At 32.2% G+C, this 19,011-nt stretch overlaps 2 protein-coding genes and 1 long non-coding RNA gene across 4 annotated transcripts; 2 read left to right on the forward strand and 1 right to left on the reverse strand.

Moving 5' to 3' along the window:
- The first annotated feature begins 4,193 nt into the window (after nucleotides 1–4,193).
- Nucleotides 4,194–9,394, forward strand: LOC120079779 (putative WRKY transcription factor 3). The gene is made up of 4 exons (XM_039034162.2): nucleotides 4,194–4,857; nucleotides 6,227–6,903; nucleotides 7,021–7,179; nucleotides 8,550–9,394. Exons 1-4 carry the CDS (start codon nucleotides 4,459–4,461, stop codon nucleotides 8,830–8,832), a joined length of 1,518 nt encoding a protein of 505 aa, XP_038890090.1. The 5' UTR covers nucleotides 4,194–4,458; the 3' UTR covers nucleotides 8,833–9,394.
- Nucleotides 9,395–13,366: 3,972 nt separating this feature from the next.
- On the forward strand, nucleotides 13,367–17,795 carry LOC120080111 (cyclin-dependent kinase C-2 C-like). Its single transcript, XM_090315031.1, has 9 exons — nucleotides 13,367–14,362; nucleotides 14,911–15,195; nucleotides 15,336–15,653; nucleotides 15,748–15,975; nucleotides 16,318–16,415; nucleotides 16,507–16,612; nucleotides 16,698–17,216; nucleotides 17,300–17,432; nucleotides 17,543–17,795. Exons 1-9 carry the CDS (start codon nucleotides 13,988–13,990, stop codon nucleotides 17,548–17,550), a joined length of 2,070 nt encoding a protein of 689 aa, XP_090171157.1. The 5' UTR covers nucleotides 13,367–13,987; the 3' UTR covers nucleotides 17,551–17,795.
- On the reverse strand, nucleotides 16,112–18,218 carry LOC120080112 (uncharacterized). 2 transcript variants are annotated; one of them, XR_005482426.2, is made up of 3 exons: nucleotides 17,766–18,209; nucleotides 17,592–17,627; nucleotides 16,112–17,374 (listed from the first exon to the last, which is right to left on the reverse strand). It is a non-coding gene; the product is annotated as an uncharacterized LOC120080112 (long non-coding RNA). The 2 variants fall into 2 exon arrangements; XR_016530349.1 differs by lacking the exon at nucleotides 17,592–17,627 and having other exon boundaries at nucleotides 16,443–17,374; nucleotides 17,766–18,218.
- Nucleotides 18,219–19,011: the final 793 nt, after the last annotated feature.

Here is a 19,011-nt window from a genome sequence, read left to right on the forward strand (position 1 = left end):
CCAGCCCAGTCCTCGTCCTCGACCCCACCCTAATTATTTTTTTCATTATTTTTTTTAATATATTAATATATTTTTTAATATTATTAATAACATATATGTATGTATGTATGTATATGTATATACTATTACAATTTTATTTTATTTTATTTTATATAAAATTATAATTAAAAATAGTTTTCATATTTAAATGACCATATATATTTTTTTAAAGAAAACTATAAGCAATTGATTTTAAATAAATGAAACAATAATAATATTGAGTTGTTGCATCAAATATTCACAATTTCAATATAAATATCAAATTTTAAATGATTTTAAATAAAATTATAATTAATAACAAAAATCAAATAAATAGGGATTATTCTCCACGGGGACCAAATTCCTGAATGGGGATTCCCTGCCCTTGACCCTAACTCTTCAAAACGGGAAATGAGGCAGGGATAAGGATGCACAATCCCGGATGCAGATGAGGGGTGCATCTCTGACCCCGCTCTACCCCATTTCAATCCCTAAACCCAACCTTATCCATATACTATAGATCCTTTAGGTTATTACTTAAATATGATTCACCTGTATGTCAACTACATACGGTTTAAGTCTCATGAAATAACTTTGGATTTTCCTCAATGGATAATCCCATATATAAAATAATCAACTATTATTTCAAATAACTTATTAACTATGCGGCTTTAAGGCACTCATCCCAACAAACATGTCATTAAGAACTTGCAAATATATTCAAGAAGTCTTGTCCTCAACTACTATCCAATGCTTTTGGTAGAATAATGTGTTTATCCCATTAGGACCTAGGACTTTTCCAGGGATCCCTTTAAAAGTCATTTCTACCTCTACATGTGTGAGGTGGTCAATAGAGATAATCATTGGAGATGATTGTCGAAAGCAGTCTTCGTCGAAGGCGGTTGTTGTCAAAGTGAGGCAACAGTAGTCGTGCGACGATGGTTGTTGTGGAGTTGGGCATCAAAGGCATGGCTGTCGAAGTTGATCGCTGGAGGTGGTCGTCGGCGGTGGCTAACGAGTGGAGTCATTGAAAACGTTGGAGGGATGGAGAGAAAAATATGGGAAGATGGAGTTTTTCGATAAATATGTAAACTTTAATAGTGAACACTGTTGAAGTCGGTGTAGTTGAATTATTTAGTACTAACTTCAAATTGGTAGGTCAAACACTAAGTTGATTATTTTAACCAACTTAACTCAATTTAAGTTGGAGATGAAACACATCAAACATTTGTACACGAGACAAATGTGAACCACACATATTTATAAGAAATCAAAATTTAACCAATAACTTTTTATTTTTTTTTTAAAAAAAAGGCAGACAATAGAAATAAAATATCTAGAGGTACTCAAAAAAAAAAAAAATCTAGAGAGAGAGCATTAAAGATGAAAAGGAAAAAGTGATGAAAGGAAGAATAAATGAGGAAAAGAGGTTGGAAGAATGTGGTTGAGGTCTAGTTGTAATCTTCTTCAATGCCGCGGGTCTTCAAGAACAACTTATATGGCCACAAAAGTCAAATTAACTTTTAAACCACCAAATAAAAAAACCATTTTAAAAAATATATATATTTGACCTATTAATATATAAAGTTGCAACATTTTATATGTTTGGTTGAAAATTTTCATAACATATCATAAATTTATCTTTATTATTTTGTAATTTTAGTAACAATTTTGATCTCTATACTATCAATAAATCTTAAGTTTAATTCTTCAAAATTAAATTTTACCCAAATTGATTAAATAATAATAATAAATTTCATGCAAAGAAATATAATATAGGTATGTTTTCAAAATTTATTGTAAAACAGGTAATAATAGGTAATAAAAATTGTTTTTTTTATATATTAAAAAAGATCAACAATAAACAAGTAATGACGATTGAATTTAAGATTTATTGAAATTACATGGATTAAAATTGAACAGTTAAAATATATAGACTAAAATTGAACAAACATACAAAAAAACATAGGAATCAAAATGATATTTTAACATAATAATAATAATAATAATAATAATAATAATAATAATAATAATAATAATAATAATAATAACCTTCCCTTTGAGGGTGGTTATGATTCACTACTTTGTTCATGGTGACTTTTTTTTTTTAAAAAAAAAATCACAATTTAATGTGCTTCATCATCATATATTATTATTATTATTTATTGATAAGATTTTAGAGAAAGTTCAATACGAAGTCGGAACGAAGGGAAATAATGTTTTGTTGAGATTTAGGTCAATATTATATTACGAGTCATTTTTCAAGTTAAAAAAATGTCCATAGTAAAAAATTAAACATGTAGTTTTTTTTTATATTGAATCAAAGAGAAAATTAGACTATGCAAAGATTGGTAATACACTATGAATGTTGATATCCTATTTAATTTTGTTTAAATTTAATTGATTGTATTTATTTTCTATAATTTAAGTATTAATTTTGCAAAATTGCCCACCAAATTTAATTGAATTTAATCAATTAATTTCATCCAGTTTTGTTAATTTTCAGATTTTTTCTTAATGATGTTTTAGTAAAAGGTTCTTGAAATTTTAGTCATTCTTTAAAAAAAAAAACAAATTATTTTTTGTTTTAAACTTTGCTAAGCTTTCAAAACTTTTTAAATGTTGAGCACTCAAACTTTTATAGAAATTTGATTAATAAAAAATAAAATGGTGTGAAAGAAAGAAATAATATATAATTATATTCTTCATTTTATGGACCATACAAGTTGGGTTTATATTGATTTGGAGAGAGTTGTCAAGTTCTGTATATTTATTTATTTATTTTGCTAATTTTTTAATTTCTTTTTTGGAAAAGATTAGTTAACTCAATAGTTATACTGTTAAAAAAAAATGGTTGAATATTAAATCCCAAACATTATTCATGTTGTTATGTTATAATATGTTAAGTGTCTAATAGTTGACATTTAATTAAAATATTGTGTCAATAACAAAAAGGTTGACTATGGAAAATTTAAATTAGATAAAACATTAGAGGCAATGAATATTCGAATTTTTAGAGATTAAGATTTAAGGCCTAAAAATCTATCTATTTTCTTCGCAGTTTTTTTATTTGTTTTTTTTTTCATTTTTTTTTTACCAATTAAGTAAATTTCTAAAAACCGGAGTGATGACTAAAACCATTCACAAATTGCTCATTTGTTATAAATCAAAGTTTAATAATATTTTTTCTAGAATATAATAATAAAAAAGAGGGATTCTAATCTTGAGTTCTTAAGAAGGTTATCGATCAATAACTTAACTTTTTAATTATATTCACGTTGACGACTTAATGTATACTCTTTTTTTTTTTTGAGCAAATTTTAATTACAATTTATTACTAAGTACAAAAACAAGCAAAACTATATATATCATAATTTACCTATTTGGTTAGGACCAAATTGTTTAAAAAAGATCTAATCAAAATATAAAACCTACACCAAAACTTTTAAGGGTATATAGTTATGGAGAACTCTTTTAATTTTGAAATTTTAAAGAAAAAGACTTCAAAAATCTTAATTTTTGAAAATACAAGTATTATTATTATTAACTTAAAAAATTTATCTCTAACCTTCCTTTTCGGATCTACTTCAAGGTAAAGATCAATATATGGATTTTAATAACGATATCGAAGTATCGATTAAGATATATCAATGGAGCTAAAACGAGCATAACTTAACTGATATATAATATGTGTTAAGGGTCAAAAGATCTGTAGTTTAAATTCTTATCTTTTCATATATCAACATTGATTTTAGATCCTCTAATGACTTCAACTGAACTAACCACTTACAAGGTCCTAATTAAAAACAAAATACGCCGAACTTGAAAAATCAGACACCATAAAATCACTCAATCTTCTAAACTAGAAAAAGAAGAAAGTTGACCATAGAAAAAGTTTAAAAAAAAGGGCAGAATTACAACAACCATTTACAATTCACGGAGGAAACTCACACTCACTCGACTAACTATCTCCAAAGATGCATCCACCATGTTCTTCGTTTTAGACATATCAACGAACGATTTATGACAACTCGAATGATATAGATTCACTATTTGATAGTTTCACCTTACGGATCCTCTAATTTTAATTCTTGATCTCTAATCTATACTATAAATCACCATTGGACTAGCTGTCTATAAATTATATATCAATGGATAAAAATGATTTTAATTCTATCCTACGAGGAGGAATAATTTCAATGGAAATTTTAATATTTGGTGGTAGTAGAAAATTTAAAATAATTTGAGAAGGTAAAAAAGTAAATTAAAAAAAAAATGGTGAAGGAGGTTACGTGGAGTTTGCAGTGAAGAAGAAGATAGCACGAAATATTGGGAAAGCCAAAATCCCCAAATACGGAACTCTGTAAGAGAGAGAGAGAGAGAGAGAGAAAAGAAAAGCAGAGAGAGAAGACAGAGAAATCCATTTCTCAAACTTCTTCAATGGCTAAGGACGATTCTGCAAAAGCTCCACTTCAACGCCCCACTATTACTCTGCCGCCCCGCCCTTCTATGGAGGCTTTTTTCGCCGGCGGCCCAACTGGGGTTAGCCCTGGCCCTATGACCCTTCTATCCAGTTACTTCGCCGACGGTGCCGTTGACTCACCTTCCTTCTCCCAGCTTCTCGCCGGAGCTATGGCTTCTCCGATGGCTATGGGGTTTTTCGGAACTGGCCCTACACCCAATTATTACGCCAAGGATGGTGGCGCCTCGGAATTGGAATTTGGGATGAAACAATCGAAGCCGGTGAATTTAGTGGTTGCTCGGTCTCCTTTGTTCTCGGTCCCGCCGGGGCTTAGTCCTTCTGGGCTGCTTAATTCTCCGGGGTTTTATCCTCCTCAGGTAAAACTGCAACTCCCAATTTGACGATTCTTGGAGTTGGAGGGGTTTCTTGTGTTCTGCTGCTCTGAGATTTCATTTTCTTTTGCTTTGAGTTTTTGGGTGTTTGTTTTTTAGGTTCTGGGTTAGCTACTTTCCTTTATCTATTCATGATTTTGATGGTGGAAATCTGGTTTTATGAACTGGGTTTCGGTTAACCACTGGAGAAATGAGAGTGTTTGTGTTCTGTTTTCGAAATTGAGTTCTTTTTTTAAGGGGGTTTATTCAATTCTTTATGTTGAGAGTGGTTTTTGGGTTTTAGGTTGTTTGTTGAAACTGGTTTTTTTTATTTGCGGTGAGATTTTTTGGTTTTCTTTATGTAGAAATGAAATTGCCGAAATTTGCGGCAAAAATTGGTGATGTAGAACATGTTTGGATAGCATTTGAATTTATGAAATCAACATATGATAACTTTTGGAATTTTGGAATTTGAACAAACAAACGGTATCTTTTAGAAACTAAGGCAGTTTATTAAAATGTCAGCTTTCATATATCTAGATTATTTCACAATGTTGATTTTAGCTGGGTTAAATTAAAACTATTACCATCCAACTTTTTGATTTTGTGTCTATTTAATATTTATTATGTTTGTCTAGTCTCTCTACTTTAATGAGTTTCTAATAGTCATCGAAATTGAAGGTAAATTAACTTTGGTGGTTTAAGACTATGAACATGACACTTTGATTGTATGTTGTTTAAGTTTCATTTGATAGCTATTTTATTTTTAGTTTTCAGTTTTTTAAAAACCAAGCTTACAAACCATACTTCCACCCATATGTTTCTTTCCTTTGTTTTCTACCTTAAAAACATTTTCAAAATCAAAGACAATTTTTGAAAACTTAAAAAATAGTTTTTAGATTCGTGTTTCTGTTTTTGATAATTTTCTAAGAAATTTCTTTTATAAGAAATTGAATGTGTTTTTAAGAAAAGTGAAACCAAGTATAAACTTAAAGAAAAAATGAAAATGAAACCATAATCCAATGGGGCCTTATTGATATATATGTGTCTATATATATATATAGCAAGCTGATTTTGGGTAGGTCTGCATCAAACTAATGGAGTTAATAGCAAGGACCTATTAGATATACAATTGAAAATTTAGACAGTGCCAAAAGTTCAAGAATCTATTAGAAACTTTTTAACATACATGGACCAGTAGACACAACTTTGAAAGTTTTTCAATCGAGTTTATGAACCTTCTATTTACAATAGTATCTTGTATAATGTGTCATACAAAGGATAATCAGATTTGAATACTGAAACTTTGTTGAAATTGCTATAAGGGTAATGACTTATATGACTCCTATTGATTTGTTTGTTAAATTCCTTGTAGAGTCCATTCGGAATGTCGCACCAGCAGGCATTGGCTCAGGTTACTGCTCAAGCGGCATTGGCAAATTCTCATATGCATATGCAGCAAGCTGAATATCAACATTCTTCAGTACCAGCTCCTACAGAACCATTGACACGTGATCCATCATTTTCTCTTGATGAGGCATCTCAACTGGCCATATTACCCTCCACATCAGACACAAAAAGTCTGATTGCAGAATCAACAGAAGTCTCTCATTCTGATAGAAAATATCAACCTCCTCCTCCTCCTCCCCATGCCTCTGATAAACCTGCAGATGATGGCTTTAACTGGCGTAAATATGGACAGAAGTTGGTTAAGGGCAGTGAATATCCACGAAGCTATTACAAATGCACTCATTTGAATTGCCCTGTAAAAAAGAAGATTGAGCGCTCACCTGATGGGCAAATTACTGAAATTATTTACAAAGGCCAGCACAATCATGAACCTCCTCCAGCCAACAAACGTGCAAGAGATAATAGCGAACTGACTGGATGTACAAATTCTTTGATGAAGCCCGAATGTGGTTTGCAAAATCAAGCTGGAATTTTAAACAAGTCAAGTGAAAATGTGCAATTAGGGTCAAGTGACAGTGAAGAACGAGCTGATGCAGAGATAATGGACGACAGAGATGAAGATGAGCCAAATCCAAAGAGGCAGTATGTGTGGAAGTTTTTAATTTTAATTTGTTTTACTGTGTATCTATCTTGCTTTGGCTACAGGGAAAAATAAAAAAGGAAAAACTGAACTTTTGTGGCTTTGCCTCATGAGTGCAGGAATGTTGATGCAGGGACATCTGGTGTTACCTTGTCACATAAAACACTCACAGAACCAAAAATCATTGTTCAAACAAGAAGTGAGGTTGACCTGTTAGATGACGGTTATAGGTGGCGCAAGTATGGGCAGAAAGTGGTGAAAGGAAATCCTAACCCTAGGTAGTTACTTTAACTTCTTTTTGTCCCTTTTTTTCCCTCTCCAAAAGAAGTGGATAACAATTGAAAGGTATAAAATTTTCCATAGTATCTCAGTATCTGCAAGCATAAGCTTTTGCCTTACCATATCATTACCCTGGAAATCACTATAATTCCCTATGATAAGCATGCTATCTTTTACTCTACGAACTTTTCAGATTTTCACATCTGTGATCTTGATATTTTTGAACGTCATAGATGATCCCTGAGTCATCTCTCTCTCTCTCTCTCTCTCTGGACCCTACTTGTATAGTGGTATGGCCTGCAGTTGACCTGAAGAACTGGTTGGTTTACCATTTTTGGCATTCATGAACATGAACTGAGTTTGTATTTTATACGCCAATGGTTTAGATTCCTTTAAGTCATAGATTATGGTTATGGACAAATGGAAGATGGTTTTGCTGTAACTTGTCATTACTTGATTCTTTGCCTTCCAAGTTTGACTTCCTTATTTTTGTTTTTAAATATATATTCCTTTTTCTGTTTAGAAAAGAAAAGGTTTAAGAATTCTGGACTCTCCCTTTGGGGACAGCAACTTGTTTATTGTTATTTTGAGCTATCTCAATCTGCTGACTCTCCGATACTCCAGTTGGTTTACTTTGTCCTGTCAGTTACACAAATATTTTATTTCCATTCAATGGGAGAATGAATACTTAGATTCGTTCTAGAAAAATATGAAGACAACAAAACTTTTTTCATTTGAATAGTGCATTTTAGTTTTGAATTTGGGTTTTACAATGTTGGGTTTTGAAGTTATTGCCTCCTTTTGCTGGTAAAAGATTGGTAAATCATAAATGGTGGTGGCTTTTGAAGTATGGCATGGATAATTTGGGCTTATTGATTGACATCCGGTGAAAGACAAGACAGTATTTCTCTTCGTTCTTGGTATTTTTTTTATTTTACTTTTTTTAAAAGTTGACCCATTTTCTCTTATATATATTTAGATATCCTTTTGTGTTTCAACTTGTCAACCTATCAATTGATAAAGTAAATGCTCCGATTTTATGTAGGCCTATGTCCCCAGGCCGAAAGTACAGTACACCATGTAATGATAAGAACGTCCAAGTTGATTTTAACTCTCCCCGAGTGATTATGTTGCTAAGATAGTTAGAATTTAGGATCAATGTCGAGTTTTGATCATGTCATGTTCTCTAGGACTTTTTTTTTTCATTCTCTTCTTTTTTTTATATAATTTTTTTGATAAGCGTTTGATCAGCCGAAAGACTTATGAGGTGAAATTATCTGTGTTAAAACATTTTACAAATGAACCAAAGCTTGTTGATTATGGCAACTAGGATGGTCACTTCTTCTGACACATTCTAACCTGTCTACAGGAGCTACTACAAATGCACTAGTGCTGGGTGCAACGTACGAAAGCACGTCGAGAGATCTTCAACAGACTCAAAAGCTGTTGTAACCACATACGAAGGGAAACATAACCACGATGTTCCTGCAGCTAGAAACAGCAGCCACCACACAGTCAACAATACTGTCCACCAGATCAAACCACACAAAGTTGTAGCTCAGAAACATCCATTACTTAAAGAGATGGACTTTGGAACTAATGACCAGAGACCTGCTGTTTTGCGGCTTAAAGAAGAGCAAATCACCGTGTAAAGTGCTACGACAATACCTTTCGTGCAACCAGAAGGTCAGTCAGTAGTTGATTTCAAATGACTAACCGGTTACAAAAAGGGAAAAAAGGGGTGAAAGAAAAAAGAACTTGCCAGTCACATAGAATTCAAATTTTATAGTCCGTGTTTGTGTTTGAGTCAAAAGAGCTCCATTTGCCTTATGCCTATAGCAATTTACATCCCAAAACTGTTTTCAATGATGCTGATGCTAAGGGAGATACAAGGAGGTCAGTCATACTGATATTATGTGATCACAAATAATGTTATTACTTCTGTTTATCTCTGCTTCCTGAGGCCATTTCACCATTGCAGCTGAGGTGAAGAGTATGAACTTCATCCTACAAAGTAACAGGAAGTGGGGGTAACCTTCCCTGTAGTTTTAGAAACCTGTTGTGTAGTGTGACTTTCAAAATTCAAACTAGACATTGTTATGTACTGTATAATCTCATTGTTTTGTAGTACATCAGTTTATACCAAAACATGAACTGTACAAATTGTAGTTGTGTGTATAAAGTTGAGAATCTTTATATTGTTTTGTTGATCAAGATGGGTAGTTGATACAGTTCTATTGGGAAGATGCTATGCTATTAACATCTCTGCATTTGGTTGTGAAAAAACAATGAAAAAGGTGGGCCATTGTTGCATTTTGTTTGTTGCTTTATGTTTCATCACCACATTTTCTGTTATTATTTCTTTTTCCAATGTTTACATTAGAAAGAAGACCTGGTTTGCTTTTGAATGGGTGACCTGTCTGCTCTACTTCAGATATTTTTCATCAAACCACCCTTGTTATTTGGCCCACGAGTTAGATTTGAATAGTTTATGATTAAAAAAGGGAACTTACATTTGGCATGAGTTGATTATTATGAAGGTTGGCCTTGTTATTAATAAGGTAAAGTCATAAATGGCTTAAATAAAAGGGAATGATTTCAGGTTATAGTGACCACAAATTTAGTAGCCATGAGTTTTCTTGGTAATTATGTTTACCCATCTGTAATAATTGTAATAATTGTATGAAGATGTATGAATCAATTGTAATGAATCTCAATCACAAATGAAATTGGATTGCTTTTGATTATATTTACTTATACATTTTACCAACCTAATTTGATTAGGATTGATACTGATTACTTTGGAATGTATGACATCACTGTCTTTTTCTCGTTATTGTTATTATTTAGAGTCATTTGATAAGTTGTGACATATTCATAACTTTTTTACTGTAACATTAATATTATCTGTAACGGTAACGGTATCTTCTAGTGGGTTCACGTAATTTTCCAACGCAATCAGATTGATTCCCTTCAGCTCCACAATCAAATTACGTCTGTTATTTATAGTTTAGGTTACGTTTATCAAGTCGTAGTGAAAATTGGTCTAATTATAATGAAATTTCATTGATGGATTAATAGTAATAGTCTGAATTGCAAACGTAATTGAACTGCTTTTGATCGTGTTTACTTAGAATTACGAATTTGTCACATTTATTGTTACCATTACGGTTATTGTTACTGTTTGATCTTAAGCGATAACAATAAAGATAAAGGTAAAAATAAATGTAACATATTCATATTTTTCATACGGCTACAGGAACAATATCTGAAACGGTAACGGTAACGATAACGGTAAAGGTGGTGGATCCCATATAATTTTCAAGCACAATCAAGTTGAACATTCGTTCCTCGATTAGATTGTGCGATTTGATTACAAATTGGAGGCAGGCCGCACATTTTATTGCAGAGTATATAATACAAGTAAACAACAACAAACGTAACCAATCAGGGCCTATTTTTTACATTATCATTGATGGATTATATTTCACTTGTGTTATATACAAGTAATTGTGGGTCCCACATTTCATTACGATTACAAAACATGGGTAAACAACAATAAACGTAAGCAAATGAACTTATTTTTTAAATTGTCATTAATGGATTACGTTTTCAAAGAAATAAACATGATCTGAATGTAATGGATTAAAACGGTTGTCCTATGAAAATGGTCCAAGTACATTCATTCATGCTTGAATACTCACCATTTTTTTTAGAAAATGATGTAGCAGGTTTGTGATTAAGCCAAATTCAAGGGAATTCATTCCCAGGGTTTATGAAACACTTTCAAAATAATATTTGAAAGTTTCTTTACAATTTTATGCTTAACTAATTGAATCCAAAATACTAATTAATAGCTAAATTAATATTAACTAAATTAGAGTTGAGTTTGTCAACCTTGTAACATGTTATGTCGTAAAACTACATAAATTTGCATTTGTTAGGAAGATGCAAAGACTTTTTTTCCTTTTTCTTTTTTGAACAAGCAATTTAATAGGAAACTATTGTTGTTGTAAATTACCTTATTAATTTTTAAACCTCATTACTATAACAATCAGATCCAAAGTATTAGCGGATGTAGCATAATGTAAAAAAAATTACAAATATGACAAAATTTAAATAGTCTAGACTATATCGCTTGTACTTGTAAGAGTTTATCAGTGGTAGGAGTCTATTAGTGATAGACCATATCGCTGATAAGAATCTATCTATAGAAATCTATTGTTGATTGATTTTGCTATAATTAATTTTTTTTAAAAAAAAATATTGTTATACACTTGATTATTATCTCTAAAAATGCTACTCATTTCAAATACCTTTTTAAATAATGAATATCGACCCACTATTTTGGTGTTTCATAACATATCTCTATTAGATTTTAGAAGTTTGCTTGCAAAGATGATCACTTTCATTCAAGTGGACTAACATTTTTCCACTCCTTGACTAGAAAAAAAAATATATTTTTCAAAAAAATCAATTTATTTACACACTTTTGATAAATACCTGTTTAAAATATATTTTCAAGATGTTTTAAAGCTATTATCATACATTTCAAATTTTTCAAAATGAATTATTTTCAAATTTTAACCAGTTAAATCAAACACACAATTGATGAATTAATTCCAAGAATCACATTATTTGAAATAACAATAATAATAATAAAACAAAAGAGAATTTTGTCATCTTGTCTTTTTTTTATTATTATTATTTTATTAATTGTCTGCCTCTTTCTTCATCTTCAATTTTTATCAATATTAATTGCTCTAAGGTCCCTAATAAGTTAAATATATATTTTATTCTCTATTATTATTTAGTTTTCTCTTTTTTCAAATAGATCCTTACTCTTCTAAATGTTTGTCCAATTACTTTTTTCAATTAAATCTTTATAGTCACCAAAGGATACTTAGGCCCCCCCCCCCAAAAAAAAAAAAAACAAAAAAAAAAGATAATAATAAATAAATAATATATGAGAAAATGATGGTAAGGTTAAAAAAAACACTTTTTTTTAGTAAAGTTGAATATAATCTGTATTTAATTTTGATAAAATAGACTTACGACTCCCCAATAAAGTAGAAAAATTATTTGATTCCTATGACAAAACATAATAACTTACCTAAAGTTGCTTCTTGTATTATAAATTTTACCTAATAAAATACCCACATGTTAACAATTGATCATATAATGTCACAAAAACTATCATATTAAAGTTCATATAATTGTCACATATTTAGCCTAAAAGATAAATTATCATTTGTTTGTAAATTGTGCATGTCATATGACAAATTTTTAAAAACTATTTTTCTTTTTTAGTTTTCTAACTTTGTTTGACTTTTGGAATATTAGTGTAACATATTGCAAAATATAGAAATTTATAAGTGAAAGTAGAGTTTAGAAGCTTAATTTTCAAAACAAAAAATAAAATCATTATCAAACATGGTCTTAATTTTTTTAACTTAAGGTTTATGATAATATTTTAAACTTTAAGAAAGGTAAGGATAATAAGATTTGAACTTTAAAAGTGTCCATACGTTTTCAAACTTTCACTTTTAAGTCTAATAGATCCATATAAACTTTCCAAATGTCTAATAATTTTTTTAACTTCATTTTAATGTTTAATAAATATAAGGCTGTGAAATATAAGACAATAATATAAAGGTGAATGTTCTAATAGACATAAAATTTAATTTTAACATAATCAATAAGTTAAAAATTGTGAAATAGGCCTTGTTAAATATAAAACCGGAAGCCAAAAAATTATTATATACTTATAAAATTCAAAGATCTAGTAGACACGAAAAACATAAGCTTCAATGACTAAACTTATAAATCAATTTTAATATGATATAAGGCGACAAGAATACATTTAAAGATTTTATGCATGGTTTATGTAGTGTTTGCAATCCTTAGTATGTTTAATTTGGTCCATTGAATGATTAAGATGGATCTCCTGACATGACTTGATATGATAACCACTCACTACACCAACTCAACTTACACCAATTTCATTTCAATCAAAAGAATAAAAGTATAGAATTTTGAGTAAATAACAAACTTTTGTATACTCATCCAATCTCTCTAACATAAAGCATATTCAACAAGAAAAATGTAGCCAATAGTTTGAAAGAAATAAAAAAAGATGGTTAAAAGAAAAGTATAATATAGGAATGAGGGATGATTGTAATGATTATATGAAGAATGAAAAAGAGAAATGAGTGAAACAGAGGAGGGAAAAAAAGCAAAGCAAGAAAGGAAAAGAGAAAAATGATGAGCCGAAAGAAGAGTTTTGTCGTTGATTCTCTCTTTATTTCCCTTTCTGTTCCAAATACAAGAAACCCCATATGGGAAAGATTAGTGAATTTCAGTTTGTTTAATAGAACAAACTAAGCTTCAAAGCTTGTAGTGCAGAGCTCCAATGGCGGATTCAGTGAAAGAGGAGAAAAATCAAATAATGGTGGAAAGCAGCAGAAGATAGAAAAAAACCCACAAATTTCAATACGATTTTTAGATTAGAAAAAGCAGATAAAGAGGAGAAAGAAAGGACAGTTAGGACCCACGAATGTTTCTCTTTGGCCAATTCTCTTCATATTGCAGATCTCGCGGTCTCAGAGGAGGAAGAGAGTGTCATTGGCAAACTTAACCCAAAAATGGCTCTGATTTCTAATGGGTTCAAGCAATTTTCCGTTCTTTCCAGCAAACCATGAAAGGGTTCGATTCCCCTTCTCCTTTTGCTGAGCCCATTTCCCGATCGGGTGTTTCATAGCCCTTCGTGTCAATACTCTGATCGATGCTGTCGGGATTTGGTGGTTCATGGGTTGCATTAGCTCCAAGCACGTAGCTAAATCGGCGGCATCACCTGTTTATAAACATCATCGGTCCAAACCCACCAACACTACATCCGCCACCGTCGCTGCCGCCGCCATTGTCGAGAATGGTTCTGTTGTGACCCTGGACACTTCGGATCATGGGAAGAAAGGGGAGGATAAATTGGAGGATCGAAGTCGAGATATTAAAAAATCGAAAAAAGGGAGTTGGAAGGGTTCTTTCAGATTAGAGTTTTCTCAACGTTATGTTGAAGCTGAGCAGGTTGCCGCCGGTTGGCCTTCTTGGCTTAGTAGTGCAGCAGGCGAGGCCATTCATGGGTGGGTGCCTCTACGAGCTGATTCCTTCGAGAAGTTGGAGAAGGTATTATTACACCATGATTTTTTTTTTTTTTTTTTGTAGCATTCTTCATTTTTATTGTCTTCTCATTGTTTGTCCTAATGAAAAACAATATACAATCAGATTTGATTCAAACTTGCAGCTGCATTTTGTCTCATCTAATTGAGGTTCAACATGATTTATCATGATCTCTAATGAAAATGGAGGGGATATCATAAGGTCTTACCATTGATGCAAACAGCAAAACGAATCATCTAATCCCTTCTAGAATAAATGGAACATTACCAAAGGGGCCAACTTCTTGGACATTGATTCTAATGCAGGCCCATACGGAAAAAACAGAATGATCGACCAACCACATTGTGTTAGTGTCGTTCTCTGTGCCTGTTGCTAAAATGGTCTTTATGCCACTCATATATGGCATAAGATCAAGTTATGTTCTCCTTTGTATGTTCTGAAGGTCTATAAATCTTGTAACCATGCAATGGTCTTTGTAATGCATCATCTTTTTATATGTTTTATGTGCATCTTTGTATACCCAGAAAAGATAAACGAGTTTGTTTTTGAAATAGATCGGACAAGGTACATACAGCAGTGTGTTCCGTGCTCGAGAAGTTGAGACAGGAAGGATGGTTGCATTAAAGAAGGTTCGTTTCGATAATTTTCAACCGGAGAGTATTAGGTTTATGGCAAGGGAAATAATGATTTTGCGCAGGCTTGACCACCCAAACATCATGCAATTAGAAGGAATAATTACTTCCAAAATGTCTAGCAACATTTATCTTGTATTTGAATACATGGAACATGATCTTGCAGGACTAGTGTCTAGTCCTGATGTCAAGTTCAGTGAGGCACAGGTTGGTATTTCGTCTATTGATTTACTTGCACAAGCCATAGTACCCTTGGCAATATATCATCTTTTTTCTTCCATCCAGTGCTACTCTAATTAGAGAAAAAAATAATCTCATTTCCTCTTCCATCGCATTCTTTTTCTTAGGTAAAGTGTTATATGAGACAGCTTCTATATGCAATTGAGCATTGCCACCTTCGAGGTATAATGCATAGAGACATTAAAACATCCAATATTTTGTTAAACAATGAAGGAATTCTGAAGTTAGCAGATTTTGGGTTAGCAAATATCATAAACTCGAGAAACAAGCAAGTGCTAACAAGTCGAGTGGTGACATTATGGTATCGCCCTCCCGAGCTTCTAATGGGTTCAACCGATTACGAATTAAGTGTGGATCTCTGGAGCATAGGATGTGTATTTGCAGAATTGCACCTGGGAAAACCCCTTCTTAAAGGAAGAACCGAGGTAATAGAGATGCTAGTTTCTAAAAAAAAGCTTTTCTATTTTTTTTTTCCTTTGTCGAGTGTTCGATCTAACCTCAATGGAAAAAACAAAACAGGTTGAACAATTGCACAAGATCTTCAAACTTTGCGGCTCCCCACCTGAAGAGTTCTGGAAAAAAACAAAACTTCCTCATGCAGCTATGTTTAGACCCCAACATGCATATGAAAGTTCTCTTCATGAAAAGTGCAAACAATTTGCACCCTCTATAGTGAGCCTAATAGAAACTTTTCTTGCCATAGAACCTTACAAGCGGGGGACTGCCTCATCTGCTCTCACGTCCGAGGTAACTCCTACCCTTCAAATTCAACTTCACAAATATCTAAGTATACCCTTCAAATTCAACTTCACAAATATCTAAGTATCCTCTTAGAGTTTAAAAGAAAACGATTAGAATGTTTCACATTTCTAAAATCGAGGTATATATCAATCAAATATATTGAATAATATTAAGTATATGTTAAAAATGGATCAATCTAGCTTAATTTGAGTATGTCCAAATTTACAACAATTTTTTTTAGGAATGAGAACACTCATCTTACAACCACTCTTAACCATACCACCTTGTTATCCGAACAACCATAACTCAAATGTACCCCTTGGGTTTATGATTTGTTTTTCTTTCCAGTATTTCAAGACAAAGCCATATGCTTGTGATCCATCTACCTTACCCAAGTATCCACCAAACAAAGAAATGGATGCCAAAATTCGTGAAGATGCGCGAAGGTGAAACTTTCACTTTCTCCCTCAAACTTGGCTATAAAATCCAGTACCTTCAAATATATTATGAAGAACTATAACTTGCGAATACTTGCAGGAAGAGGGCTAACGAAAGAGCAGGAGAGACAGGGGCAACACAAAGGCCTAGAAGAGTCAGAAGAAATTACAAAGAATTCAACAGCTATAAAGTGCCAATCAAAGAGGTTGCTCCTTAACCATTCCTCTCATATCACATTACTCTAAATTCTAAATCTATTACCAAATTTCATGGAGATTTTTCTTCCACAGGAAGTAGAAGAAAACATTCAACCTTCTCGACGGAAAGAAAACATTCAACCTTCTCGACGAAATGGCAGCAATCCTGCAAATTTTTCCAAAGAAAGAGGTGACATTTTCCAGAGAGAGCCTCAGAAGCAACTATATGATGCAACATCTGAGGCTTCTCAGGCCACAACTACACTAAATCAAAGAGTTGACAGTGCATTCACAGCCCCAATACCAGTCTCAGCATCTAGTGGCTTTGCTTGGGTAAAGAAGCGAAAAGAGGAAGCTACATCAGTTGGTCTTAAGAGCCAAACAAGTGCTCTAGAGCCATCTTTTGCAAATTACACCTTTGAACTAACAAAAAAACAGAATGGACAAACAAACATTCCAGTCAGTTCAGAGGTGCAGGCCTATGAAATTCGAAAGCAGCAAAGAAGAAAACATGATTTTCCTGAGTCTTTTGATGCATCCGAAGCATATTCATTCTTAGATGTGTCCAATGAACTCTATCTGAAACCACCCTTCAATGCCACAACAAATCTCGTAAGGATTCCCCATTTACTTACAAACTACAAAAATTTCTTTTCGGAACTGACTGTTGATGTTGTTCTCTCATAAATGAACAGGACAACGATGATCCAGAATCGCACATTGAATTCTCAGGTCCTCTGTTAACACAATCCCATAAAATAGATGAACTCCTGCAAAGAAATGAAAGTCACATCCGACGTGTGGCTCGAAAATCGAGATTTGAAAAAGGTAAAAAATGGGGGACAATCTGAATCCAACGACCCCACTTTAAAGAACTCTTCTTTTCATATATCTAACTAATCAATCAACAATTGAAAAACTTCTGTTGTTATTTCCAGATAAATGATTCGTGCATTATCCGATGCAATAGTCAGATGATAGACGTACATAAAAAAACATACTTAGCAGCAGCAGTTCCAAAACCTGCGTCCACAATGGAGCTCAGATTGACATTTGCAACCCGACACCAAAAACAAAAGCAAAAGGAAGCAGAAAAAGAAAAGCTTCTACAAATATACAAACATTTATTTGAGATATTCAGACAAGTTGAATGAAAAATACCGTCGGATGCAATTGATGAATTTTTGGAAACGTGATTTTGACTTTCTCGCGTCGTTCTTATCATCTGATTGATACACGAAAACATATACATATATATTTATTCTACTCACTCGCTTAATAAAAACAGATATAGAATTTACAAGAAAAATCCTAATTAATTAAAGGATGAATTCAAAATGTTGCGACAGGAAAAAAGCGAATGATGAAAGATAAGAAGGAAAAAGAAAAAAGGGGAATTTAAATTGAATGTAGGGCGAAAGCCATCGCTTTGACTGCGAAAGCTAGGGCAGCAAAGCGGCCATGGTAGCCCTCACGAGAAAGTGATAATGTAAGCCCAACGCACTGAGAGTCAGTGCGCCACAAATTTGAAAAACCTCTCCCTGTGGAATACCACGCCACCCCTAACTCAAGAGGGAAGCGCCCGGCCTCGGGCTTTTTTTGCTCTGCTTCTCTTCGTCTTCTTCATTTATTTGCAACCTCCACAAACCCTAATCCACACATTTCCATTTCTGTCCTTCTCCTTTTCTCAAATACCCATAAGACCCTTTTTTATTTTATTTTTTTATTTTTTTTTTACTTTCATTCTTCTTATTTTCAATAAAAGAAACAGGCTTAATTGGATAAATATTGTAACTATTATAAATACGCTAAATTAGGTGTAATGTAAATGTCCATTTTCATGAATGTTGTCCATATGTCTCGAGATTACACTATCAAATTACCTATAAACAGTGTCATTCGATGGATTTTGAAAGACACGTATTGGTCATCAATCTAAAAAGATCGGAGAATGGAGAAATTAATTCTTTGTTATTTTATTTACTTTATTATATATTGTTATTATATTATATTTTCTCTATATTCATGTTTTCATTGTGCGTCGTTTTGCTCATAATATATATATATATAATAAGTTATTTTGCAATATGTTACAAGAAAAAAAAAATGTTTTGTTGTCTTTATTGTAATGATCTATTCAATCGAAAATATCAAATTATATATTTACTCTCAAAAGAATAAATATATGTCAATTATTAGTAAATGATTCTTGGGTTGGATTTTGTAGTTTTTCTTTTACCGTTAAACAAATCTCCTCAAGAACTTATAAATTTTAACAATAATTCAACTCTAATATTGTTTTTAGTTTGATAAAAAAAAATCCATATTTTGTTTTATTTGGGTAAAAAAAAATATTTTTTAATCCCTTCAAGGAGTATTTGCGGTGTTAAGTTGGTTATTATAATTA

Source organism: Benincasa hispida, chromosome 6 (genome assembly GCF_027475165.1).
Source record: "Benincasa hispida cultivar pf3 chromosome 6, pf3_genome.v1.1, whole genome shotgun sequence".
NCBI classification, from domain to species: Eukaryota; Viridiplantae; Streptophyta; class Magnoliopsida; order Cucurbitales; family Cucurbitaceae; genus Benincasa; species Benincasa hispida.

Bases quoted from the DNA above. Each gene is read 5' to 3' on its own strand.
- LOC120079779 (XM_039034162.2), top strand. From the start codon at position 4,459: ATGGCTAAGGACGATTCTGCAAAAGCTCCACTTCAACGCCCCACTATT. The intron at 4,858-6,226 runs GTAAAACTGCAA...AATTCCTTGTAG, and splicing joins CGGGGTTTTATCCTCCTCAG to AGTCCATTCGGAATGTCGCA. The intron at 7,180-8,549 runs GTAGTTACTTTA...ACCTGTCTACAG, and splicing joins AAAGGAAATCCTAACCCTAG to GAGCTACTACAAATGCACTA.
- LOC120080111 (XM_090315031.1), top strand. From the start codon at position 13,988: ATGGGTTGCATTAGCTCCAAGCACGTAGCTAAATCGGCGGCATCACCT. The intron at 14,363-14,910 runs GTATTATTACAC...TTTTTGAAATAG, and splicing joins CCTTCGAGAAGTTGGAGAAG to ATCGGACAAGGTACATACAG. The intron at 15,654-15,747 runs GTAATAGAGATG...AAAACAAAACAG, and splicing joins TTCTTAAAGGAAGAACCGAG to GTTGAACAATTGCACAAGAT.